The 26,376-nt window shown below is 42.2% G+C and overlaps 1 protein-coding gene across 1 annotated transcript in view; it reads right to left on the bottom strand.

Moving 5' to 3' along the window:
* fam20cb (FAM20C golgi associated secretory pathway kinase b) overlaps positions 1-24,124 on the bottom strand; it is a 57,712-nt gene extending 33,588 nt beyond the window's left edge. The window contains exons 1-3 of the mRNA XM_005721710.1: positions 22,831-24,124; positions 22,468-22,643; positions 17,961-18,039 (exon numbers count right to left, since the gene is read on the bottom strand). Coding sequence (XP_005721767.1) covers positions 17,961-18,039; positions 22,468-22,643; positions 22,831-23,342 — 767 coding nt within the window. The 5' untranslated portion in view covers positions 23,343-24,124. The remainder of the gene's footprint in view (positions 1-17,960; positions 18,040-22,467; positions 22,644-22,830) is intronic.
* Positions 24,125-26,376: the final 2,252 nt, after the last annotated feature.

Below are 26,376 nucleotides of genomic sequence, written 5' to 3'. Positions count from 1 at the left end.
GGTCAAGATTCCTTTTGCTCAAACAAAGAAAAAGGCTGTTACAATAATCTAAGCGAGATGAAATAAAAGCATGAATAACCATTTCTAACTCAGATTTAGACAGCAAAGTTCGCAGTTTGGAGATGTTTCTTAGCTGAAAAAGGCAGTTCCTAATTAACTGGCGAGAGTGTTGTTCTAGGGACATGGCAGAATCAAACATCACACCGAGGTACCTGAGGCTCGGGTGAACAGATGAGCCAAGAGAACCAAGATGCTGTTTGATTAGAGATATCTGGTTGTCGGGGGAAATAATTAATGTTTCTGACTTCTCAGAGTTCAACAGTAGTTGTCACCAAGCCATTGTTCAATGGAAGCTAAACATTTATTAAAGAGGACAGTTTATGGACTTCCATCGGCTTAAAAGAGCAATAGAGCTGAATATCATCAGCATAGAAGTGATAAGACACCTCAGGGAACTGCCTAATTATAAGTCCTACATATACAAAAGAAAAAGAAGAGGACCCAGAACTGAACCCTGCGGTACCCCACATGTCAGATCCAAGAATGTGACATAAACTGATTTGCAAAAACACTAAAAGATCTGTTGGAGAGGTACGACTGAAACCACTTCAAAGCCAGACCGGACACACCGACTACGTCCCAGAGCCTGTTAATCAGGATGGTATGTCAATGGTGTCAAAGGCAGATGTCAGGTCCAACAAAACCATGACTGAGGATGCTCCGGAGTCAGCTGACATCATGTCACTAGAGACTTTAAGTAATGCGGTTTCTGTTGAGTGACTTTTACGGAAATCCGACTGAAATTTGTCATACATTTCATGTTTTTCTAAAAAAGTGGAAAGTTGATCTGCAACTACTTTTTCCAGAACTTTCGACAATAATGGAAGCTTAGAGATAGGCCTATAATTCTTCAGCTGAGCTGGATCCAAACTGCTCTTTTTTAATATCGGCTCAACAACAGCATGCTTACAGAACCTAGGGACCACACCAGTTAAAAGAGAGGCATTGCATATTCTCTACAATAGAGGGGCCAATGGCAGAGAGAGCATTTTTAAACAGCCCAGCAGGTAGAATGTCATTTGCACAAGTGGTAATTTTCATTTTATCCAGCAGGAGTGAAAGGTCATGTATGTTCATTGGGTTAAACACTGACAGTAAATGAGGGGGAGGTGGCCCAGAGACACAAACAATATAGTGAGACACTCACTAGTTGCACTCCATATGACAAGAAAAGCAAACAGTGGATGGAAATGACCGTTGTGGTTACCTGGTGGGAAATTAGGACGAGAAAGATCAAGCCAAGATGTTACAAAGTTGTGCAGGCTCCACGTTCTGATCGGTTCCAAGATTAAGTTGCTTTTTTTTACTGTTAAACTAAAGCCTTAAGCATTTATTTTACATTTTTACTGCTCAAAGCGCTTTGGGTGACTTGAAAAGCGCTATATAAATCCAATCCATTATTATTATTATTATTATTACATTTGCCTTACTCTATGTCACTATGATTGCACTATAATGCTGCTGCTGCTGGCAACTTGCTTCAGTAGATTCACACTTCAAATTAGGAAGTGTGTCATCAGTGATAGCAGCTCATTGGAAAAGGATGGAAAAAGCCCTTCCCTTACATACACTTAAAAAAGCATGCGCTCTGCGAGCCACAAGCATCAATAAAACATTACTTTTTTCAGTATTTTCTTTCTTTTAGATTATCAGAAATATCATTATCACAAATCTTCGTGAAATATTGTATATATATTAGAATTTTGAGGCTATATCACCCACTCCTACTTGGGAGCCACTTGTGGGGAGCATGTCTGTTTTCATGGTAATCAATTGAAAATGAGCAAAGCAACCAACTGACAGACCGGCGTTGCTTGGAGCAACATGGCTAACATTAGGAAAAGGCATTCAGTGTTAAAACCTCTTATTAGTTTTAGCTGAACTTTTGGGGTGCATTAGATTTAGTTCTGCGTCCCCTACATTTAAATCCTATTATTAAGAGATCTCCAGAATCATGTATGGATAGGAGGAATGACTACAACAACCAAAAACAATTGGGAAAACTGTCACAAATGGACCAGATAGACAGTTTCTTTATGAGTTAGGCTTACATATAAAATGTAAAACTATCTTCTAGATTCACAAAGAGAAAAGGAAAAAAGCTGAAAAGTGAAGAAGCCAAACTGGCCACTGAGACACAAACTGCCGCTCAGTTCCTCGTGTACCGTCACGCATTTTCCTACAAGAGCACCGAGCAGCAAATCTTCATGCCAATTTTTTTTCCTTCTTTCTTCTGCCTCGAGAAAAACTGGCTTCAAATGCAGCAAGCTAACAGTAACTAATGATGTACACAGCATGACAGATGCATGCACGTTTAATTCAGCGTATAAAAAATACATGGGGGGGAAAAAAAAGGAATCTGTGTATATTTGCATATTTAATGTGAAGCCTTTTCTTACATCTGCTGCACTTAACTGCAGCTTTTTCCATTTACTGCACAGCTGAATAAAGGAGTGTATATTCAGTGAGAGCGCAAACAAACTGCTTTTAATGTTTCCTTACACACTATGAAAGATGCGAAAGCCTCTCTTCAGACTGACTGATAAATTACGAGTTACACTCTTACTTAGAGGAGGGAGTGTTGCGTGCTGCATGTTTAAGCGGTCTCCCTGCTTGAGTTGTTCATTGACAGTGAAGTAGGGGAGGACATGTAGAATTAAAGGTGAAAACCCTGCCTCGATTTAGACTCTAGGCTATGATTTTACCGGACCATTACTTTGAATGATGAGTCAGCCACGCCCCCTCTGAAGTTAGCTCGTGCGTGGGCAAGAACTGAAACTCCAAAGCTCATATTTGAATTGGCACTAGGCAAACACCGTAAATGCCCCCACCGCTACCACCACCCCTCGCCACTACCACCTCCCCCCTCCTCCATAGCCCTACACTGAGTTAAGCAAACACACAGCACATCATCACAGTTGGTAGAGAAGCACCATCGCTCGCAGCACACTAATCCGTGCAATTTTGCCAAGCTGCTTTCTCCTCGCAGGGCCTAACAATGCTGAAGTCACTTTTCCTGCCTCTCCCTCTCCCTCTCTTTTTCTTTTTTTTTTTTTTGCAAACAACAACAAATCGTAATCCTTTGGTGAGCTCAGCCATATGGTCTTTTCTTTATCCTTTCTTTATCCACACCCCACTGACATTAATAATCTGTGTGGCTGGGGAGATGGTATAGGGCCAAAACACTCCCAACATTCAAATAATCCCACTGTCATTTTTTTGTACTTCTTTTGGCTGAAAAAGACATTTGCTTTGAAACTGATGGGTTGATGTATCGTGATTCTCCTGCAAATGATGAGGACACAAAAAAACTGTCAGACTGTAAATCATTCACTGCTCAACTTCTAAATATATTTACGTTTTATAGCAACTGAGTTGTAAAGGGCAACAGAAAAACACTGACAACCTGAGAGGACTTGCCAATAAATCTATAGTGCTTCGTAGCTTTACAGTAATTTCAGCTCTTTGTTTAGCTGACTGCTGCAGGCGGCGGTTGTTTTCACAAAAATCTTTAAAATCAATTTGTTCTTTAACTGTTCAACACCAGCACAGTGAACAACTAGCTGGTGAACACAGTGGGGCCTTTAGTTATTAAAGAGATATATGTTTCCTCCAAACCAGCGCTAAAAGTAGAGGAAATGATGGACTTGGGTGACCAAGAACTACATTTGTGCAAATGCAGACTGTAACATTTTGCAAACATTTTGGTAGCCAAAGGAGATTTAGTCGTTCTGTATACACATGCATGCAAAGCTGCAACCTAAGGCCCCAATCGCACAGGGCTAGAGACCAGTCAGTCACCCACAGCCACCAGTCTCTATGGAAAAAAAGTGTATTCTTTGACTGGTTGGTGAATGGTAAATGGAGGTTTCTACCAGTAAAACTTGCACCAAGAAACTCTTTGCGAGCTCCAGTCAATAGCAGGTTCCCAGTAGTTGGCATGGCAGACAGTGACTTGTCTTGCTAAGCAGCAGTCAAACTGATAGCTAAAAACATTTTTATTCAAAGTTAAATTTGTGTTGTTTGTAATGTGCTGTTTGCAGTGGTAAACTTTCAGTTTGAAAGCTAATATTCTCTATTGCAAATTTCAAGCTTCACTACAGCTTAGAGAGTTAATTAAAGTTAGTTAGTTAAAGTTTTTCTTGACAACTCAACTGCATCTTTTATGCAAACTACAGGCAACAGTGACACTGTGTTAGTGAGGAAACAATCACAATGAAGTATGCAGCGCAACCAGTTTTGTTACCAGTTTCACTTGGCAGCTGCCAGCAACTTGAATCAACCACTCGACAACCGGGAAATACTTATTTTTCCTTAGCAACCAGTGGCTGCCAGGTACTCTCTGACTAATCTTTAGGTCTGTGTGACTGAGGCCTAAGCAGAAGTTCCAAAAAACTGCAATTCACTGAATTACCACTTCAGGCTCCCATCAAAATGTTTGAGTGAAGATTTTGTTTATAATTCAGCAGGTAAAATTTGACTAAGGCTTAAAATTTACATTATAAGAGATGTGGCAGATTTGACTGGAAGGCGGTCGCCAATGCAAATACAGCCATCTGCTAGGCCTTCACTCATTTGGTTGCACAGCTCATTCAAGAAGTCTTCCATTGCAATCAGTTTTTGCGAGTGAAATTGTGTTATTGTATCTGTTGTATCCATGTAGCCATACAATGCAGCTTGCAAGCATCAGCCAGCAACAACAACTCCACACTTTTGTCTAAATATCTTCAAAAATAAAAGATATGGGCATGGTCATAAAAATAAATTTAAGGCATCAAAATGTGAGTCTGCATACCAGCCGGTCATGTAACTGTGGCTGCATCCGTCTTTTAAAATCTATGCTTGGTCCCTCCAGCACTAATGCAGGCAAGCAAGTCTTTCTTCCAGTAGATTTGTCTATTTTCTGAATGAGAAGCCTCCAAAGTCACATTACCGCACTTGTTGTCACTTTGTCAAATTATGTAACGATTGTCTTTGTTGTTTTTATTTCAGCAGAGAGCGCTAACATGCCAAGATGGCCCCTATAAACTGTAATGAAACTGAAGTGTGGCCAGTAAAAAAAACAAAAAAAGAGCAACTGAGAATATTATTGTGCCACTAAATCAGCACATCCCAGTGGAACAAATTACATGCTGTCATCACTTGTAAATTATGATCAGTTCTTAGACATCCATTCCTAAAAGGTGGAGAGAAAGACTCACAGTTCAGTATAGTTTTTTTCTCATTGCGATTCATGTTAGGCATCTATTCATGTTGAGACACGGGTGCTGTGTTTGACTTTTTAATCTTCCCATCTGAGACTGGCTGCTTCACTTGTTTCGAGTACCCACCCTGGATTTTTCTCCCCTCTACACAGGATGTCCACGGCTAAAACTTGGGGGAATATGCAGATATTGAATTGTGAGAGCAAAACTTTCTACTTTAATCGAGCTCGTGCGGTATGCAGCGGTGTGGCACAGATGTTTAATCTACATCTATACCTTAGCAAGTGCACTGACAGCTGTCCTCTTTCCCTCTGTAAACTTAGCTGCCACTCCGCTGGTTGCTAATTACGTATCACAACATGCCCTCGTAACACCACGCTCCTGAATGCTTCCCTTAGAGGGTGACTCTTCAGGGGGAGAGAAGGCCTAATTAGACCAAGTGTCCAAGAACTGACACAGATGGCTCTATATGGTGAGCTCAAGAAATGAGATAAATGCTGCAAAAAACAACAACAAAAAAACAGCCAAGGACCTTGCAGTGCTATAATTAAACCTGACAATGAGGAATGCTGAAAAGCAATGGTTGATCATGGTATTTTACCTCCTGCTTCATTACAATCTAAAGGTGTTTTTTCCTGACACTAACTGCAGCTTACAAAAGGGATCAGTTCCTGCTGCCAGGACAGTGTGATGAGACAATGAGCTTTAATGGCTATTGAAGGCAAGAAAAAAAAAAGAAGGAAGATCACAGAAGAGGCCTTGAGCTCTGCTGCAAACCAGAGCGGAGCTCCAACACACGATAAAACGTTGGAAACTTTGCTAAAACCAAAGCTGTCCTGCACCATGGCAGGAGAACAGATTATGTTTGTTTCCCCCCTTCAGAATAAGTCCAGAAATAAAGACTCCTTCTCCTTTAATTAAAACGACTAGCAACGCTTTCACCAGTACCTTGGCTTTGTTCATCCTGAGCACACAGGCTCAACTAACTGGACCGAGGCGTGCCGTGCCGCTCCTTAGAAGCGAAACTGCATCTAGGCCTATCGCTGTAAACAGTCCAAATGTGCAAAGACCAAATTGCGAGATGAAGCTGAGCAAAAGGAAAAAAAACTGCAAGGACTGATCCTCAGACTCAAGCGTTTTCTCCACACGCTCCTACGCTGGTATAAACAGCACAGCAAGTAAATTAGTCCACGATTCTTGGCTGGAGTTAAAGGGACTGAAGTTAAGATTTATTTAAAGTCGCCCTTCTGCCAGAATTTCTGTCTTGACAAGATGACAGCTTTCTAAAACTCTGTCCAGTAAAAAATGAGATGTGAGGAAGTGTGACTTTTGTTTACAGGTCCTGCTTGATTTGTATCTTGCGTCCTGAAAGCAAATGAACAACGAATACAAGCGTGGAAGCTTTAACGTGGATTGGCCCACGGAAAGAGAAGCAAAATCAAACAAACAAAATCAAAGGTGCGAAAAGCTTCTCTGAAGTTTATGCTTTGCATCAGTTTGCAGTCCCAGGTTGTAAAAGCGCGTACTCGACTTTCTACCCAAGTCGAGTACACAATACCAAACACAGGACACATGACACTGACTCTCAGAAGACATTAAGGGCTCATTTCCAGCCACCCTCTGTGCCTCTGCTTCCAGCATCTGGCTCGCAGTAATAGCACCGTGGAGGGGCCGGACTCAGGCCAGATGAATCAATGCCTGCTGCCATTGTCACGTCAGCTGCTGAGGTGTACTGTGTCCAGACAGAGACAGAGTAAAGCCTGCCTCTGAGTGACAGTCCCTTCAAAGCAAAGAGACAAGATGACAGATGGTATCAAAGCCTGCTTTCCCATAGAAATACAGAGCAGGATCAGGTTTTCTGAGGAGTTTATGCCCGAGTAATTAACTGCTTTTTTCTTCTTTCCCCAAAAACAATGAGTTTATCAGTGATGAACCGCAATTGTGACAGAGTCGAAAAAAACTTGCTTTTGAGACCGCAGAAAAATGGCAGCGCAGCACGCATTTAAAATGCATGTCTGTGCGTGAGCATGTGCAGCTCTGGCGATTGCTCGAACACACATACACACGCACACAAAAGCACGCAGATGGCAGAGGAATTTAGCCGAGGCTTTGATATGCAGATTGGATGCTGGCTTGTCATCTCTGCTGGCTGCAACACTGTGTTATCGTTTCTTCAGCACAACATTAAGGCTGATAACATTTACCTGAAGGGGGCAGTTGACTGATAATATCGTCAAGACATTCCTGCTCCTGGAAGGCCTGGGCAAGCACTACGTGGAACAGTATCGTAGAAGAGCCATGCTGTATGCACAGGGGCATGAGTAAAAACATAAACACACAGACGCACACGGATCAGCACAAAAAGACAAAGAAATAGGAGCACACTTCTCCTTCTTGTCTCCTAGGCACCGACAGTATGAGTACTGTGACAGCTGGGACGCCTTCATGTCCAAAGTCGTCAGAGGTGGCAGTAAAACTGTGACACACACATACACATACACAGACACACAGTGAGATTTCAATTGCAGCGACAGCAATGTATAGTGTGGAAGATGGGAGAAGAATGGATGCTGATGCTGGGATTGCTGAAAATTAACTGTAAATTACATAAAAGGAGTGAATGCCAGCGTCTAACAGACATGTCAATAGAATATGTTAGTGGAAGATAAAAAAGTATCTCAGGCTCACTAATACCTACATTCTACATAAATCATGACGCCTGATTACTGTAGGTGGCAGAATGCCAGCAGTACATTAGTAGATTATTACAGTGGGACACTTGCTCATGTGCAGCTTCCTGCATCCCCGCTAGACCGTAGATTAGTTGCGTAAGCTTCTGCTGCTGAGTACTCATAGCAGGGTTGGCTATAGTGTAGCCTCTATGCTGTCTATGACATTGGCCCAAATTAAGAGATTATTTCAGAGGAGAGAGAGTTTATCCTTTAATTTTAATTATAGGGAATTTTACAGCAGATAAACCGAGTAATTAAATAGATTTAGTGGCATTATTTTTTTCTAAACTTCTTTTTATCACTGTTATTTTTTTCTTTTTGGGTTGATAAAACCAAGATATTTAAGGTGATTACTGATTACTCTCTACTTAAAGGTATGGGATTACTTATATCTACTATGTGCGTCTTCTATAGTCTGTACTTTTCCATTAGTATTAATATACGTGGTATACATAGAGTGGAAGTTCCAGGTTTGCAGTAGCAAATTACAGAGATTAGCTAAAATATTATGGATGCTATGATAATGAGTTCTTTTACAGCCTCTTACTGCCTCTAGGAAGTGGGTAAGTGGCAGCCAGGTGCTGTTAATCAAATGCAATTTAATAATTGATCAGGAAGTGACCACATCTGTAAAAGAAGTGGGTGTTGGTGGTTGCTGGTCTGAAGGACTTCGCTGTGTGTGTTACCACAATGCCACAGTTTTTCCAGGACTGGACGTCTCAACAAGATGTGAAGCACGGTGGTGGAGGGATGATGATTTGGGCTTGTTTAGCAGCCACAGCACCTGGATGCTTTGCAGTTTTTACGTCAACCATGAACTCCAAAGTATTCTAGAAATGTGAGGCCCTGTATGACAGCTAAAGCCTGGCCAGCACAATGAACCCAAGCACAGCTGGCAATCTACAACAGAATCGATGGAAAAGAAAAGGATCGGGGCATATCTCAAAAAAACTAAAGCAATGCTGCAGAGAAGAGCGGGCCAAAATTCCCCCTCAAAGACGTACAAGACTTCTAAAGTTACACAGAAAATGATTACTTCATGTTAGTGCTGCTGAAGGTGCTTTTACAAGTTACTGGCTCATAGGCTGTACTTAGTCATATGAAAAGGAAGTTTTTCACAGCACTCTATGCAGTGATGTGAACATTTTCTTGCATTTCATTCGTTCAGCTGTTGTGTTTAATTTACCATTAATGTCATCGTAAGTGGTAACTATAACCTTAGATTTGGTGAAGGCCAAAGTTGTTCCTGTTCCTATTCTTCCCAGGGTTAGGGGTAAGGTTAGGGTTAGCGTTGGCACTCAAAGAGTTAATGTTTATCAGAAGGGTTGTGAGGGTGAGTTGCTGAGTTAATCATTCATACTGTGGTAGGACAGGGACAGGAATATGAAGACTGCTGCTCTGCTCATTGTAAAAAAAGTACATTTCAATCTGCCAAGCTGATATTTATCAAGAATTCCAGACAAAATGAAATAGGATTGCATTTAATTAGCGGTAATTGCGGTATGTAATTTGAGAAGGTATAGTTAGATTACTTGTGCCTGCTGCACTGGCTTTGTGTAATTAAAATGAAAAAACAAGTGACTGAAAACTAAGTCAGTTAACTGGAAATATTTTAGATGACTTAATAAGCATTCCAATGTAACTGTAATCAAACTGCTGACTGAAATAAACTGGGGAAGTGGGACTGGTGTACAGATTTTGGAGGGTTATTCATCAATAAGAATAAAAGCTGAAGGGGATGATTTTTCCCATGGAGTTAATTTTGTAGCCTCAATGAGCCAATAATGTTGAATAAAAAGCTCTTAACGTAAGCTATTGCTTTGCTTATATGCTTATATAAAGGAAGGGAAACTGAGTACATTCTTAGTGTTTCAGGGGTTATAAAAATAAAATAAAAAGCAGTGATTTACTGGAACCAGGCCGCAGCTGAACAGCACAGTGTGCATCACTGCCCCGCGGCACTACCTTGTCCAATATCGATCATTTCAGCCACGCTTCACTCTAGCAACAAAAAAAATCAAAAGTTCAAACATTTTTTTTCAGGGCGTCCTGTCGACTGCCTCGTCTCAGACTACATCTGTTTTGTGACCGGCACTGTACTAATGCACCCAATCTTCTCCCTTCCCCTTATTCACCTCGGGACAACTGCAGGTGAGTTATAACCTGGCATCCCTGTCAACACTGAAGAAGAGTGAGATTATATTTATAAGACTCCACGGCATCAGGGTGAATTACACCAAATTAGTTTTAGTCAGATTATTCCCATCTCGCTACATGTAGCAGTCAGACTAACACATTTAGTGGAAAACACAGAGCAGCTGCGTGATCCTGGCGCACAAGCAGCCCACAGTGTGTCACGGTCTCAGTGGGGAAGACAGAAAGGGGGTCAGATTACTAAGCCTAAGGGTTTCATTTGATCGTATGAATCATTCCGCTGCAGCGTACACTCAGCTACTGCAAATTTCTTCTACAGCACATGCAGAAGACTGGTGTGTGCGTTGTCCCTGCTTTGCTGGCGCGAGCACCTCTTTTAAATTGAGCACTCGTACACACTTTAATTTCAGCTTCGGCAAAGGCTGCACAATAATACCCTGGTGAAACAATTATAGCACTGGGGAAACAGTCAAAATATTAGCCAGAGAGAGAGAGAGAGACAGAGAGAGAGCAGCGAAAGGCAGCGAGTGCTGCTAAATCACACATCGCACTGTGGCTATAATTTTAGATGAATTATTTAACAATCAAACAGAACCAGCGGTAACGCACAAAATGAATAGGCCTCAGATATTTCATAAGGGCGGTCATTGCTTTTACAAGCGTTTATAATATTCTGCTAATATTCAGGAAGGCACGCGTGCCGCGATGCATTTACAGTAAAGCTCGGATTCTGAATACGCTTGAAGCTTGAATGTGTTATATAGGAAGCTGCCTGTGATCATAGAGCAGTAGAGATATGCAAGTGCTGATCACTTCTCCCGTGATATTCCCATTGTTGGTCATTTGTGCTCTCAAGCGTTATTTTTAGATGTATGTAAATTAAAAGTGTGTATTACGTGGAAATTCTGTACACTCACAGTTTCACTGCAGCACTCTGTATGTTACAGGGTTTAATTGCTATATATGCTGCATGCATTTCTTTTGCGCTACTGTACAAATATCTTATGCACGGTTAACTGCGGGCGCCAAAATATTGCGTTGCACCATTTCCAGACACGTTTCCCAGCAGTTTGGGGGTTAACGTGGAACTTTCAGCCCTGGTGTTGCTTCTGTGCTGCTATGAATTTCCTCTGTTTCCAAACAGAGCTGCACTCATCATCCGCGCTCTGAATGACTTGTCCTCAGGCGCTTCATCCCTTTATTTCCTGACTCAAAGTCAAAGCACAGGCACAGAAGACCTTGTGAATACAATATCATACAGTAAACAAGAGCGCATGCACAAACAACCAAAAACCCGACTATAAGTCAAAATATATATAACAAAAATTGAGGGACAAATACAGAGCTTGGTCTGCGGAGGCGTTGTGTTTGCTTGGCACTGTCACAGTTTGAATACATGCTGGAACAATCGCTGAACTGTCCTGCTCCTTTTTTTCAGTCTTTGGTCATTTGCCTCTTTCAAGGACAAATCTGGGCAGCTTGCAGGACAAGGATAATAAGGACACATGCCCTTATTAAACAAAGCTCCTTCTATTTTATTCTTCCACCCTCCACAGCTTACGCACCTTGATGACACATCCTCCCCGCACACACAGGCAATTTCTCACTAATATTTCACATTTAACACAGACGTTTCCTGCGCGCTGTTATTTTGCGCTGCGGTCAATATGTTATCGACACAAACGAGGTGACGTGTGGCATCAGTCTCTTGTGTCCCCGGCGTGTCAATCAAAAATTACTCACGGACCCCGACTCGAGACAGATATAGATCTCTCGATGAGGAGGAGCAGCGGAAAGAGCGGATATCTCTTCGAGGAACACTGGAATTGATTTGCGTGCGACTGAGCCAACAGCCGGGCTGATTGACAAGCGATACAATTAAGTGGAAGCAAGAAGGAACGGAAGACCATCATTATATCAATCATCAGTCCTTCCCCCGCATCCCTTCGTCGATCATCTGCACTCATCATCTAATGGGCTTTGTGTGCTCTGAGACTAATTTCAGTGTAAATATTACAGTCACGTCTTTGCCGTTGACACTAGCACAAAGTCATGGTGACAGAAAGACAAAAGATAGGGGGAAAACACAAGAAGAGATGAAGATAAATAGAACAGAAGTGCTTGCTTTTGTTACCTAGTGCCTCAGGTTCAAAGTACAATCAAGCCCAGCAACAGCTGAACACACAAGTACTTGTACCAAAGGTCGCCCAGTCCATAGAGTATAACCTGCATACCTCTTTTTTTACTTCCACTAACAGGTACATGGACATTTGTGACAGGAAAAGGCATTATATGTATTACTGTTATTTGAACTTGAACGTAAGCTTTTGAAGGTACAAAATGTGTCATTGCTGGAGTGTTACTCCCAGTGAGACTGTTACCTTTTAAATGGACAATTTTTTGTTTTTTTGCCACCATGTACTACCAGTTCAGTCAACTGCAGTCTTTTTTTGCAGTTTCTGACCAGAACAGCTGTGATTAGTGATCCTTTGGGACTAAAGTGAGATATTACAGAGCAGGACTTCACAGCTGCCAGTCCATCAAAGACAGAAAAAAAGTGTTAAATTATCAGGGAACACAGGCACCCCGAGTGGTTTTTGGATTCATACAAACCCGGGTTGAACATGAAGTTAAAAAAATAAATCACAGTTTTCTGCTACCTGTTGGTGAGCCCCAAGGGCCTATCTGAGCTTGTCTTTGATGTAATACTGCTGCAGAAGCTGAAAATGTGATTTGTATACATGGTAATGGTAAATAGCAAAAGTCAGTTTTTGCAGTGTTTTGATCAAACGTGTGGATGGGAGGCTTTTCTGATATTAAAGTATCCTACGTTTCACGCAAAGGTGACCTGAGCTAGGTTTGAGCATGGATGGATGGTTGGATGGTAAAAATGGACGATATCAAAGTTTACTGTAGTATTAAGTATAGCGCACAGTTACCATTCATTATTATTAGCTCAAAGCAGCTCATTTTGCCATTTAGACTATTTTTCAAGATTCTAGATCCTTTAAATATCACGTAATCCTACTCAAACAGGTCAGCTACACTTAACATACTAGCATTGTTTGGCTTGTTCGTGCTGTTGGCTGTGAATTGAAAACAATATAATGTTTTTATAGGTGCATAAATGCTAAAAGCAAATCATTTTATCCTGTTGCTATGTAGTTGCTTGGCAACGTGATGATTTCTAATACAGATTTAGAACCTTCAGGGGCCTAAAATGTACCTGTGTGCCACACTTTGGTTAAAAGATGTCATTTCATATATAAAACGACAGGGCAAAATGACTCAACCAGTCCTGGTGGAGAGGTTATCATCTCATATGCAGAAGCTTTTGTGGATGACTCTACCACAGTGCCACAGAAATGCAGTCCATTGTTTTGTTCAAGGCCAGCACAGCTGTAAAACATAAATAATAACAATAATAATAATTAAAAGAAAAACCAGCTCACTGGTTACTGGTTGATGTTAACTGTTAGACAACTTGGCCCAATCTCCACAAACCTGAATTTTATGTGTTTGAAGTCATTTTTCATCTATTTGCAGGTACCTCCATCATCTAATGATCATTTTGTGTTTCTTTGCTGTCATTTAGCATGTGTTTGTGCTCAAATGCATCTTTTTAAGGCCTTTTTGCTTTTGCTGATGTTTTGCATCTAGAAATGGTTTGCAGTAATTGTTGGAATGGTTTTGCATATAATACAAAACCAGTGTGACTATGTCTCATTTTGCTTTGTTCTACCTGTGAGGTGTTTATTCTTGGTTTTAAAAATTCTGATTTTAAAAACCACTTTACAGGAACCCTACAACATAACATACGATATAACCTTATGTGCTCCTCCTGGGAACTGTAACTACACGTCGGTTTGAGGAATGCGATTAGCCTGTTCAGCACCCTCGATTCCTCCTGTACATTTCCAGCTACTTTTTTTGCTTCAGTTTTTTAATTTATCAGTGAGAGAAAAACAATCAGATCTCGGGATGAGAAATAATAATCATAGGTTCAATATAAGGACTCGCAAATTTCCTGAAATGAGATGTTAAGAATATTGGAATGGGGAATGTCCAAAAAAGCAGAAAAACTCGAGTCATAATTATATGTGCACCCCAAAACATTACCACAACAAAAGGGAGGGAATAAAGTCCTAGCATGTTATTTTTTCCTATCAGCTTCCATTGCATGTAAAACAACAGGACATAACGCACTAATTAACACATAAAGCACCAGGACAAGCATAAATGTAGGCAATTGCCTACGATGTAATCACTTACATAGGCTACACTGTAGACTCTAGAAAGATTCCCTATGAGTCTCAGGACCAGCTTTTGGCTCCTCATCCAACTTGAAAAGTTTTTTTTCTTTCTTTTTTTGCCGCACTAAAGGCAGAAATTGTGAAATTGCTGTAAATCAATGTTCTTTCAGTCCAGACCACAGACATAACGAAAGCAGAGGATGACAAAGATGATAATTGAGCTTACTCATCCAGCTGAATGGTGCTCAGGTTACAATGCAGTTGTTGTTACAGACATTGCACAAAGATGTTTTCATCTGTCTGCTTAAGCAACACAGGGCTGGGCATCAGCTGGGATTTTAGCCACATCCCGTGAAGCCTCTTCGATCCTCCAAGAGAGCACAGACTTAACAAATATTGCAAAATAACCCTGGAGTTAGATTAGACTAGTTAAGACTGGGTTTATTTCATGTCTGGAAAGCTGGACCACAGACAGCAGATTTAATGGTCTGATTCATCCCTATTGCATCAGTACAGACAGATACTGTAGGCCACTTTGTGGTGACCCAGTACAGCAAGAAGCTAAATAAATATCTGCCACATTCAAGTACACACTGAGGCGTACTTTGCTTCTCCAAATGCATAAAGAAATACTGACCGTGGCATCTGATATTGACTCTAACTGAGGGGAAAAACAGGGGAAAGAATACCTAAAGGATCGATACAGAAGGCCTGTTAATGGATTTCTGCATTTCTGCTGTTCAGTAAAGAGAGAAAAACACACGGCAGACAGTGTTGCATGCACAGAGGAGGAGAATGATGGAGAATACTAAAAGTGAGAAAGAGACAGAAGAGCTGATAACCATATAGAGAGGAGGAGCGAGAGTGCAGTTTTACACAGATATGGATGGTTGGAGGGTCGATCGTTACCCCATACACTGCATGCATGCCTGCCTGCCTTTCGCTGCCTGATTGCCTGGCACACATTTGCATTAGAGCTGAGAGGAGTCAGGCAGAAGCGCGCAGCCAGAGAAGTCTTTGATCTCTCAGCCTCTGTCTCTTTGATGCACCGTGTGGAAACACACCAGCAGATTTGGGAACGACGGGATGATGTTGAGTGTTAAGTGGATGTGTGTGTGGTTTTTTTTTGAGTGTCTGTGTGTGTCATGTGTGATCTCTGTGAGGGAAATGGTGTACATAGCTGGAATGACTGTGCAAATCTGTCAAGAACTTGATTGCAGCCCAAATGAGCACACACACACACACACGTACATGTCTGCATGGGTTGCCCTATTTTGTTAAGGACAAGTGCATTCAAGTTGGAGGAAATGAAATAGCTCCCCTTTGTTCCTGCCGTTCTTCAGGATTATCAAACATCACAGCGGCTCCGACAGCCACGAGTGTCAAGCAGCAGATTTACATCCAACACCATCGGCCCGTGCTTTTCTCGGAAAATGTCATTTCACATTTTGCGCCTGGGTTCAAATTCGAGGCAGTGCACCGAGATAATCTGTGGATTTGGACTCCGTGCATGTATTGACAACGCTCTCTCCCCACGTCTCTTCATCTGTCTCTCCTTCCTACCCCCTGTCTTCCCCAATCCGCCCCACCTCACCTCCCTAGACTCTCTCTCATCCTTTGCCTCCTCTCTCCTCATTCTTATCTCTGCTTTTCCCCCGCCTGTCAAGGATGATTTCAGGTTTGTTGCGTCTGGCCTGACTTTGTGGGGTGCGACCGAAACAGTAATTACAACAGTCTCTGAATAGCTTTTCCTCCCTCCCTCCTACCTATCATCCGCGGGCTTAACCCCGCTCTCCAAACTGACATGCAGGGGCCAGAAAAACAGCCCGCGTAGAGAACCATTAACCCACAATTAAATCACAATCACAACAGCAAAGGACGGGTGACATTTAAATCCATCAATTGATGTGGAATTAGGAGCACTCTTCACAAGATGCATTCTCTTCTAAATATGATGGTGCAGACAAAGGAAAAGTGAATTAATAAAATATTTCACAGTATGTGGGCCAAAGGGGGCAGCTGGGAACCACTGGGTAGACATTTACAGGTTAGGCCAAAGGGGTTTAAAATTGTCTGCACAGGTGAATACAGGTTACTGTAGTTCACTGATTCACAAGTGGAATAAGATTAAAAACAAAAATGAGGCAAAGAACAGAGGCTTTGTGGCTGAACCATAAGGCTCACAGGAATTGTGGTACCACTTCACATGGGCATGAAAGCCCGTCGCCTTCAGTTTTATGATAGAAATATAAATATCTTCACATATAACCTGTTGGGTAGGTCCAAGCTTACAGTTTGGAGGTTATGATGTCGTTTTTAGCATGTTAGCTGACTTTTTCTACAAAAGAACCTAAGGAATAAATCTATGAACAGTACTGCTTCAAGACCGGCCTTGCTCTCAAGAACCAGTGAAGACGGAAAAGTGGCAGCTTATAACTTTATCACCACCCTTAAACTTGCTACTGGTATTAGTCTTGGAACAAATTGAAAAAAGTTCTGACCTAATGAAGAAAGAAGGTTATCAAAGTAATTAAAGCTCATCATCAAAGAGAGGGGAGTGTCTGTACCCGCTTCATGGAGAAGGTAATGTGCACTTCAGTCCAAGAAGAAAAGAAGATGTCATGCAAATATCCAAAATATCCATCACGCTTTCTCTTACACGAATCATGGCAGTAGGTTCTGTGGCAATTCAGTTAGTAGTTAGTACAAAAAAATTGACCTGCTGGTGTACTTTAGTGTGGATTTCTCATCTGGGAGCCATGGATGTTAGTAGTAGTCTTAGTATTTACAAATGCCTTGTTTAACCTTTGCTCTGGACCAAAGTTTGACCAAAAGGTGAACCAACCAACATTGCCACCCCTACAGCCATGATCCTGATCCCTACCTCGATCTTTCCAACAATCACCAACAATCTATTAAGATGAAATAGTCTAGACAGGCAAATATCAGCAACAATACATTTCTACTGGATTATGATAAGCTGGATCAACGGTGTCTGCTTACATGTGGATCACATGCTGAGAACAAGATAGGGGCATTTAGCTCGAGTAGATGGTGCGATAATATCTGGACACGGAAAACTAATCAGATGGAATCAGTAACAAAATGTCTCAGGCTGAGAGCCGAAGGCCTCCAACATGGCCACTGAAGAATGTGATGTGTCATCCTAAAGCTGCGAGAGGTGAAATGCCTATTCAACATTTGGCTCTGACACAGCAGAATGATGTCGGCCTTCAATCTAATATCAAGGTTGTGCTGAAATGAAAGCAATTTGATATTGCCAGAAAGGAGAATGAGGAAATGAGATTGATGTTGTGAGGAGAATGGGTAGGTGGTGAGATGCGGAAAAAAAGGAAGTGAGCCAAGGCAGAAAGCTGCACAGTTCGTGTTTTATGCTGAAATGGCACTCAAGCTTTAATACCATATGAAGAAGGTCGTTTTTTTGTTTGGTTTTTATTTTCTTAAAGAGAGCAGGGTCAACGTCAAAATGTGTGGTCGAGCAGGAGAAATGTAAGGTTAGCAGGAACGCACATCTCAGAATGAGAAAAAAAACTTACTTCATGGGTTTGAATAGTGCCTGTCCGTAGTTCTGGAAGGTCATGATGAGCTTCAGCTGAGTGCCTCCAGATTTCATTGCTGTTGGAGTCAAACAGACAAGGTCGCTATTAACTTCAACTGATATTAGCTACACATGTTGAAGAAATGAGTCCTGCCCTGAGATAAACTGACCCACTGTATATTGGTTTTAGTTAAATCAAAAATTTCTCCCATTAAATTTCTGAATCATACCTTCTTGCTACTGTTTCTAAGTTTCTTTCTAAAATTTATAGCCCACATATTATTTATTAATGTTGTTTGCACTACTTTCTCGCACAATCTCACTCTTACTTTTTACTCTTTTTTTAACTTAACTTCACTTTTATTTTTTATTTTGGTTTTTAATAATCATTGTTGTGTATAAATAATTTTTTTTCAGGTATCTCACAGTATAAAAGCGCTCATTAAATGCCTGTGACACTTTCACTAAACTATATTGTTTATTTATTGTAGACTACACTATTTTGAATGATCTACTCTGCTGCCATAACATAAAAATTAACCTCAGTAAAGTATCTATCTATACTGACTAGCTAATATCTCGCTTGACTAGCTAGATACTAGCTAGTGGTGTTAGCTACTTTTGCTAGCTAAGCCGCAAAATTTTAACTTAAGCTAGGTATAGTTTTTAGCTCAGCTAATTCAGTAAGCTTGCATATCACAATGAATAAATACATAAATAGAATAAGTCATAGCCAGTATTCAACTTTTGCGCATTCCAAGTTTGCAGCATAGCTAATTTCCATTTGATTATACTGTACTTGTTTTGAACTCTGGCTCTAAGAAAATTTAAATCAAGTCTGTGCTCACTGTTTTCAAAGTTTACTGAAAAACATTCTCCCTAAAGCAGAGATTAGTCTGCTCATTATAGGAAACAGTTTTAATGTCTTTTACACTGCCTTATGTTTTAAAGAGAGAATTTACCATTGTAGGGGGAAAAACTCCATATCACTCTCTTGTCTAAATATTAAGACTAAGCTATTTACACATCAACAAAGCTAGTAATGAGGGCTCACCTAAACACACCTTCATACAGCACTTTATACACTTGAAGCACATATACCTCACAAATATACCTAACATACATGCCTTTGATTTACCAAAGGAAACACAACAAAAGAGAACATGCAAACAAAGACCCCAGCCGGGGTTCAAACCAGGAACTTTCTTGCTGTGATACAACAGTGTTATCCACTTTGCCAGCATGTCTCTCTTTATGGTTTAGAACCAAATGTCATCTTTTTAAATGCATATAGTAAACTTGCATTTAAAAACACTTGTCACCTAACTTTATTTAGTCATTTCACACATAGTAACACTAGCCATACATGTGTATTAATGCAATTCCTTAACAGCAACAGACTTTGCACCCTTTGTTCTCATACATCATAAATTTGAAGTATGTTCTGCTTACATTTAGCAAACCTGTAGATGGATTAGGCATGATCTTGTTTTAAATGGGAATGATTTGATTTACACTTGAGCGACATCTCACAGCACAGCAGAAACATCAATCTCCTCTGCTATTTAAGTGAAGAGCCCCGCTGCATATGTAAGCTCATACACGAGTGGTGGCAATGTGTCTTTTCTAAGCCAGTTATGTTTGTGTGTTTGAACTCAAAAAAGACAGAGAGCTGATGTCACAGTGTTTGTTTGATGGCAAAGGATAGCGAGAGGGTGAAGGACACCCAGTGCGCATCCAGCGCTCGTTGCTCCTCTGCTGTTTACTCCCTCCCCAGTATTCTCCTGGGGGTCTGTCCCTCTGTTGCTGTTTCTGTGTGTGTGTGTCTTTGTGTTTTTTTATTCATCCTTCCATCTTTCATGTTCTCTCCCTTTTTGAACACGATAATGCAGTCTAAAGGCCCTCATGGGACTAGCTGGTGCCAGAATGACAGCAGAAAACCAAACTGAAATTCACCAAAAAAAAAGGGAGCAGAGATGACAGAGTGCCCGTTATTTCCTACACACTGATCGACTGGAGGCTGTTTTTCGGTGGCGCGTTGCCAGAGAACGACCTCCTCTATCAATGTGTTCATTTATGTTTACATACATGAATCATGACGACAAGCAGACTGTTTACAGAAAAATAGAGGCAGAAAGATCAGTGTCCATCTGCCCCCCCACCTGCTGCTGTGCAAAGCTGTGTGTGTGTGCTTGTGCAGACATTTGGGATATCTCAAATAATGGATACCCCTGACTGTAGTCGCTAGGAACTCATGCATGCAAGGGGCCATGAAAATAATGTTTCAGCTTCCACTCTCAGCGAGCAAACCGTATTCACCGAGCCTGCCGTGTTGCAAAGCGTTTACCTGTGTCTCTGCTCGGGCTGTGAGCTTACAGGTTCATCCTATCAGCTTCGATATTGTCCTCTTTTCCATGCTCGGTCTTCATATAATACATCTAAGATCTCCTATGCCGAATTTGAGATAATAGATGACTACTGTTGGCTTCTATTGGTAGCCTGCCTGAGGCCTGTGCTAAGACTCTGTAATTACTGAGCCACCATGTATTCAGCTGGCAAGAGATGCTGAGAACTGCTTCCGCTATCCACCCAGGCCGACAGACAGAAAGCAAGAGGAAGAAAAATCTGAGAAAATTAGAGAGCGTCTTGACTAGAACAACAGAAAAGAAGGATATTCCTCTGCTAGTTATGCTGCATGAAGGCTAGTTTCATAAGTATACAGCATCCCCAACAATTTTTTAATCTTTGCTGCAGACCACTTAGATTTTAGTCACTGGCAGAAAAACCTGAAATCTGTGAATCTACCTTTTTACAGCGAGCCAATGATAGGAGACCTTAGGTCAACAAGCACTCTTGGAATGAGGAAGCTAGACTGAGCCAAGCAGGAACAACAACAAAAAAAAAACCAGAGAAAGAAGGTAAAAAGAAAGATTTAGGTTCAGTATAGGCAGATGACACAACACATTATCACCTCTATCAGGTATCTACTGACACTTTCTTCAAGTATTTAGGGGTTCTCTAGGAGTTCTGCTAGGTTTATGGCCCACCTGCCAATCAAATAAAAAGTCTGAGTTTGATTTGATTCAAACGGCAGTGTAGCTGTGTGATTTGCATCGAGACCAGGTGTTCTCTCGGGCTTGATGTATTCCACTGCGACGCTTTTGTGGAAATACATGAGAAGAGACCGGGGTGTTATATTATACCTTCAGCCTTGTGAGGCGGGAGCGTGCGAGCTGATCGGATTCAGCGCCCGCAGCTCGCTTCCATCTTCATGCACGCTTGTGTGTACAACTTTGAGATCGAGGAGCACGCTTCGCAGTCAGTTAGCAGCCCCTCCTCACAACCGCCGGCCCAACTTGGGCTGCTTACGCGAGCGTGCAGAGGAAATTTGTTTTGTGCGGCTTGCTGTACTTTGGGCCTCGCCGATGAAATAATTTTAGATACAGTCGTCCCTTTTTCCGCTTCAGGTGGTGTTAAACAGTTGTTCACATAATAACTCCACCCAGTAGTGTAGAGGGAATCAGAGCTGAGCATTACAGAGCTGTCAGTTCAACAGGCTCAGCATGCAGCGACTGAAAAGTGATGATCAATAAAAGGCACTTCAGTCACAACTAGGCTTCGTTTTTATCCCAGCAAGCAGCCTTGAAGCTTTATCTGCTCCTGTAAGATTATTTTCTATCCACTGTGATCATGGTTTTGAATTTCCAAAACTTAAACATGTATAATAGAAGTCCAGAGGATCATCACGCATACACTTAAATAAAAATTTCTCGCTTAAATAGAGGTTATTTAGGTTAAAGCTCTGTAAATGTTTGTGGAAAGACATCAGCATCGGTCGATGTTGGCCTTCTTAACCTGAAAGGAAAAGAGTTTTCTTGATTCTTAACATATCAATTTTTGTGCTAGCTTAACATTCAGAAAGGAAGGACTTAAAAACTGTACTTATAATTTTCTCACCAGCAATATCGGCATCTGTTGTGTTTGCTTATCGGCATTGGCCACACTAGTTAAGCCATTTAATAACAGGTCATTATTTTAAAATGCCAGGAAAGAGGAGAACTGTGTAAACTGTAATTAAAAATGAGACATGTTTGTGATGATTGGGTGAGCTGACCCAGTCATCACAAGCGATATCTTTATTGGATTGCACAGGTTTTAAACCATGAGCACAACAATCGGTATCTGTGTCCATCAGCAGACACTGGCCTATCAGCCAGTTCTGAAGTAAGACACCGCACTCCCTATAATCTCGTTTTAGCGGTTCACCAAATGACACCGGAAAGGTGGCTGAGCTCTTTCACCTTCAGCTGCAAAATGCACAGATTTAATCCACACACGCTGCAGTGACGCATGTCAGCCCAAAATAAGTGAGAAACGTTTTCTGCAGTGTCAACATGGTGTCTTCAGACCAAATGTAATTTTGACCCTCCATCTGTTCACTGAAGCCCACCTGCTGGTTTTTGTTTCGATCAAGCTGCCCCCCTGTGCTGACTTATATGACTCACCCACGCTGGTGATCCTCTGGGTAGCCAGGTCCTTCAGAAGAGCATCGATGACCGGGTTGTGTCTGGAGTACAGCTCGTATCGATTAATCCCAATGTGGAAGCGGAGCCAGTTGGGGTAGGAATCGGCTGTCAGTTCCCCAGTCTGGCTGAACTCGTCTATGTTGCTCTCCCCAGCCCTGGAGAGAAGAAGAGGGACAAGGAGAGAACAGAGAGGTAGAGATTGTTATTATTAGTATTCCTGTTACTTGTAATGTTATTACTTTATTATTGCACATGACTGAACTTTACTGTAATGTTCAAAGAAATTATGAAATATTTATTTGTAGGTTTTGTTGCATTAAAGTTTGGCTTTAAACACTTTACCATGCCTGATCCTCCGCTGCTTTGGGGTCAAATCTAATGTCCGTGTTGACGTTGAACAGCGTGTCCTCGTCTGTCAAAGGCGGCAACGACGTTTTATATAAAGGATGGTCATACAGAGCTGACAGCCTTGAACCTTTAGCCGGCACGTTCTTGTCAACCCCGGCGTCCTGCATGAACTGCCTCTTCCTGTCACCACGTTGTCCGTGATGGTCAAGTCTCCTGAAAGCTTGGGATTTATCTCCTGCAACCGGGACCCTCTCCAGGGAGTGCAGGGAAACATTTGAGCTGGGCTCGTTGCTGAAGTCCTGGAGGATCCGCAGACTGTGTTTGTTAGGCCAACCCTGCTTGCCCCAGCTCTTTGGCTCCTCGCTCGGCGTGTGCGAGCAGGAGCAGCCGGTGCTGCCGTGCCTCTCCAGCTTTGGTAACAAGTCTATCATGATGTGCATGGAGCATGCAATTAGGAACACCATGAGGATCAAAACCCGGAATTTGCGCAGGAGAATCATCTTCATGGTCTCCCTTTTGAGTAGATGTGAGTACTTACTGCAAATGATCAGCACGCAGATGAACAGGCTGACTACATCGCTGATGATGTTTATCAGACTGGACGCCAATCTAATGAAATACACATTAAACACGTAGGACCCATCTTCGCTTGCCGTCTTGAGTAAAGGATTCAGTGTTCAGCCTTTGTATTTTCAACATCAGAGTCCTGCTTGTGGGTTTTAGGCGAGATCCCCGAAGCGCCAAACCATCCGCACGAGTCCAGGTAAAACAGGTCGAGTCGCTTCAGACCAACGGTCGATTTGCTCAAGCCTCATCCTCTTCGCACTGGCCCCGGTCTCCTTTCCTTGTCGGCCAGTAAAATTATCAGAGGGAATGCAGGCTACAAGACGAGTGAAGCAGCCGGGACAAGAAGAGAAAACGATCCGTTAAACGTCGGTGCCCGAGAGGTCCGACAGCGCGCATCGATCTCACCGACCAGCCTGCGCAAGGAAGAGTGGCCTGGGTTAGCCGGGACGTCAGCCCGGAACAGACACACGAGAAGTGCAGGTCTTCACATTTAAGTGTTGTTTCTGGGGGAAAGTCCCCGGGAAGTAGTCGACGTGTTTACTCCAATTCACCTATAAGCGATCCGGGATGCGTAATTCTGCCACATCGAGAGCCGTCAAACCACCAGAGGCGAGCCAAAGGAGTAAGGTAACAGGAGACCGAAATCTCCCTCCCTCCCGGGGCCGGGCAACCTTTAGGAGTACAGCGGGACAAGAGATCGCACCTCTTGTAGAATGTGTGAATCTGGGTGGGTGTGTTAAATATGATGATGAAGCCGAAGCTAGATCCTGCCTTTGCGCAACGTCACAGTGCACAGATTGGCTGAGGAGAGAGAGAGAGAGGGTGAGGGAGGGAGGGAGAGCGAGAGAAGGGGGGAGGACAGTGAGACCATGTGAAGCATATAACTGCTTGTCTGTATTCCTCTTGGAATAAATCCTCATTGCACATCCCGGATGCGCAAGAAGAGGGCGTCTTTCTCCTGGCCAATATCCAGGCTGGCTCACACGCAGCAGCAAAGTATTTTATTTTATTTATTTATTTATCTTTAAATCTGAAATTCATCTGCTGGAATCCCTCTGAAATGTCTCCTCCGAGACGGCACTCAATCCATCGATGATACATTAGACAGGCCTATTAGACCGCTCATCAGTCTGAGGATCCAGTTCCATCCTCCACTGCTGCCACTCAGCAGCAATCGCATCTTCAATAATGTTTAAAGGCTGCATGAAATGAAAACCACAAAGCACCTTTCAGCGCTGCATTCTGAAGGCAAAGAAATGACTTTGGCAGCAAAGAAAAATGAACAGGCTCCTTGCTTTCCTGCTGCCCTCACCTCAGACCTATATAGCATACCACAAAAAGCCCATTTACTAAATACTGAAATGAGAGATTCTTCTTCTCTCGGCCAAACTATTTGGTCAGCTGGGTAATGTTTCATCCTTATGGCTAATTGGAGTGGCATTAAGGTCCCCCACACCCTTCCCAGTGGCTGTAAATAGGTTCAAAGAAGCAATAAACTACTATATGTCATATATGCATATGTTTATGAGTAACTAATCATGCTGTCTGTGATTACCTCTCTAGATTGGTTTATAATTAAAAAGGGCCCAGAAGACAGAGGGAGGGGGGAGGTTGATGGCAGTGGCTGCTGCACTAACACTGATTCATACGAAATGAAAGTGGAGATGACTTAAGAAAGGCTCTGCACGGGAATTTACCCAGTGGAACAAAGCATTAGTTGTGAATGTTAATGAAGCTGCTATAGAGGCAAAATTAAAACAACAGTGTAGAGATCTCTGCTAATCTGATGTGTGTGCGTGTGTGTGTGCTGGAGATACACTGAGGAGGAAGCAGGAAGAAAGACACTAACAATGGATTTATCCACCTATCCCCACAGCATTGTCTATTGAGTCACATATAAGATTGCTGTAATTCCCCTGGAGGACCCTAAGGCGGACTTACCCCTATATTAGTGAGTAATGGAGGGTTAACGAATATAAGATACAATGACCAGTGACATTTTGGGGGCCCCTTTAACAGTGGCTGATTCACAACAAAGCAAAAAGGTCCATCAGATTGGCCTCTGTGGTGTTTGATGTCAGTCACGGCGTCAGCACCGAAGACAAAGTGATGCTTGTTGTCCGCCCAGATCTCGTGCCAGCCACTGCAGCCTGTGGCCCAATAGCCTGAGGTGAAACAAGCAGAGATGAATGTGTATCGATGTCAGTCAGACATGGATCGCGGCAGTCGATGGGTCAGTGGTTCTTCGCGAGGCCTGTCATGCGCAATCATGGCTGAGCCCTTCAATTGGAATCCAAAGGAATGGTTGATTCTCCCACTTTTTCATTTTGTGTTGGTGTGTAAGGGGGGGTGATGTGTCAACACATTTTTCTTTACTTATTTTTGTGCTGTCACAGGACATTAACGCTTCGGCTGTGGTAATAGAAGTGGACTGTTGTGAGATGACAATTTGCAACACCCAATTATTGGCCTCACTCTATTATTGAGCAGAAACACGAGTTTAAACACAAACGAAGCGCAGCTCAAAAACAAGAAAAAAATCAACAACATAACAATAGCCAGACAAAGACACCTAAGTTTGGGGTTTCCAGTGTCAAATTTCAGCCTTTGTCTGGAACGCCACGCCTGAAAAAAAGAAAAACAAAACTTGTTTTTGACTGGTGTGCTTTCGGTGACAACCTATGATGCAACAGACTGATTGAGAAACACCATCCACTATCACATGCCATGTGGGAACACTATCAAAAGCACCTAGACCTTGCACAGACAAGATCAGGAGAAGTAGAGGGGCTGGGTATCCTAACAGATAGCTGACTACAGCAAGCAAAGGTCGTAAATATATAAGATTTATGTCCTCTACACTTCACAGTGTCTCTCAGCGAGATCACTCAGAAGATACTGAGATAGCGTGAGCCGCGCTCCTATCTGGACTATCGCAGTGAAGAGTGAGCTTCGCTACTGTACAAAGTCTGC

Source organism: Pundamilia nyererei, unplaced genomic scaffold, assembly GCF_000239375.1.
Source record: "Pundamilia nyererei isolate P.nyererei 1_Seehausen unplaced genomic scaffold, PunNye1.0 scaffold00005, whole genome shotgun sequence".
NCBI lineage: Eukaryota > Metazoa > Chordata > Actinopteri > Cichliformes > Cichlidae > Pundamilia > Pundamilia nyererei.
Note: the sequence above shows the minus strand (reverse complement) of the source record. Positions and strands in the feature narration are given on the sequence as shown.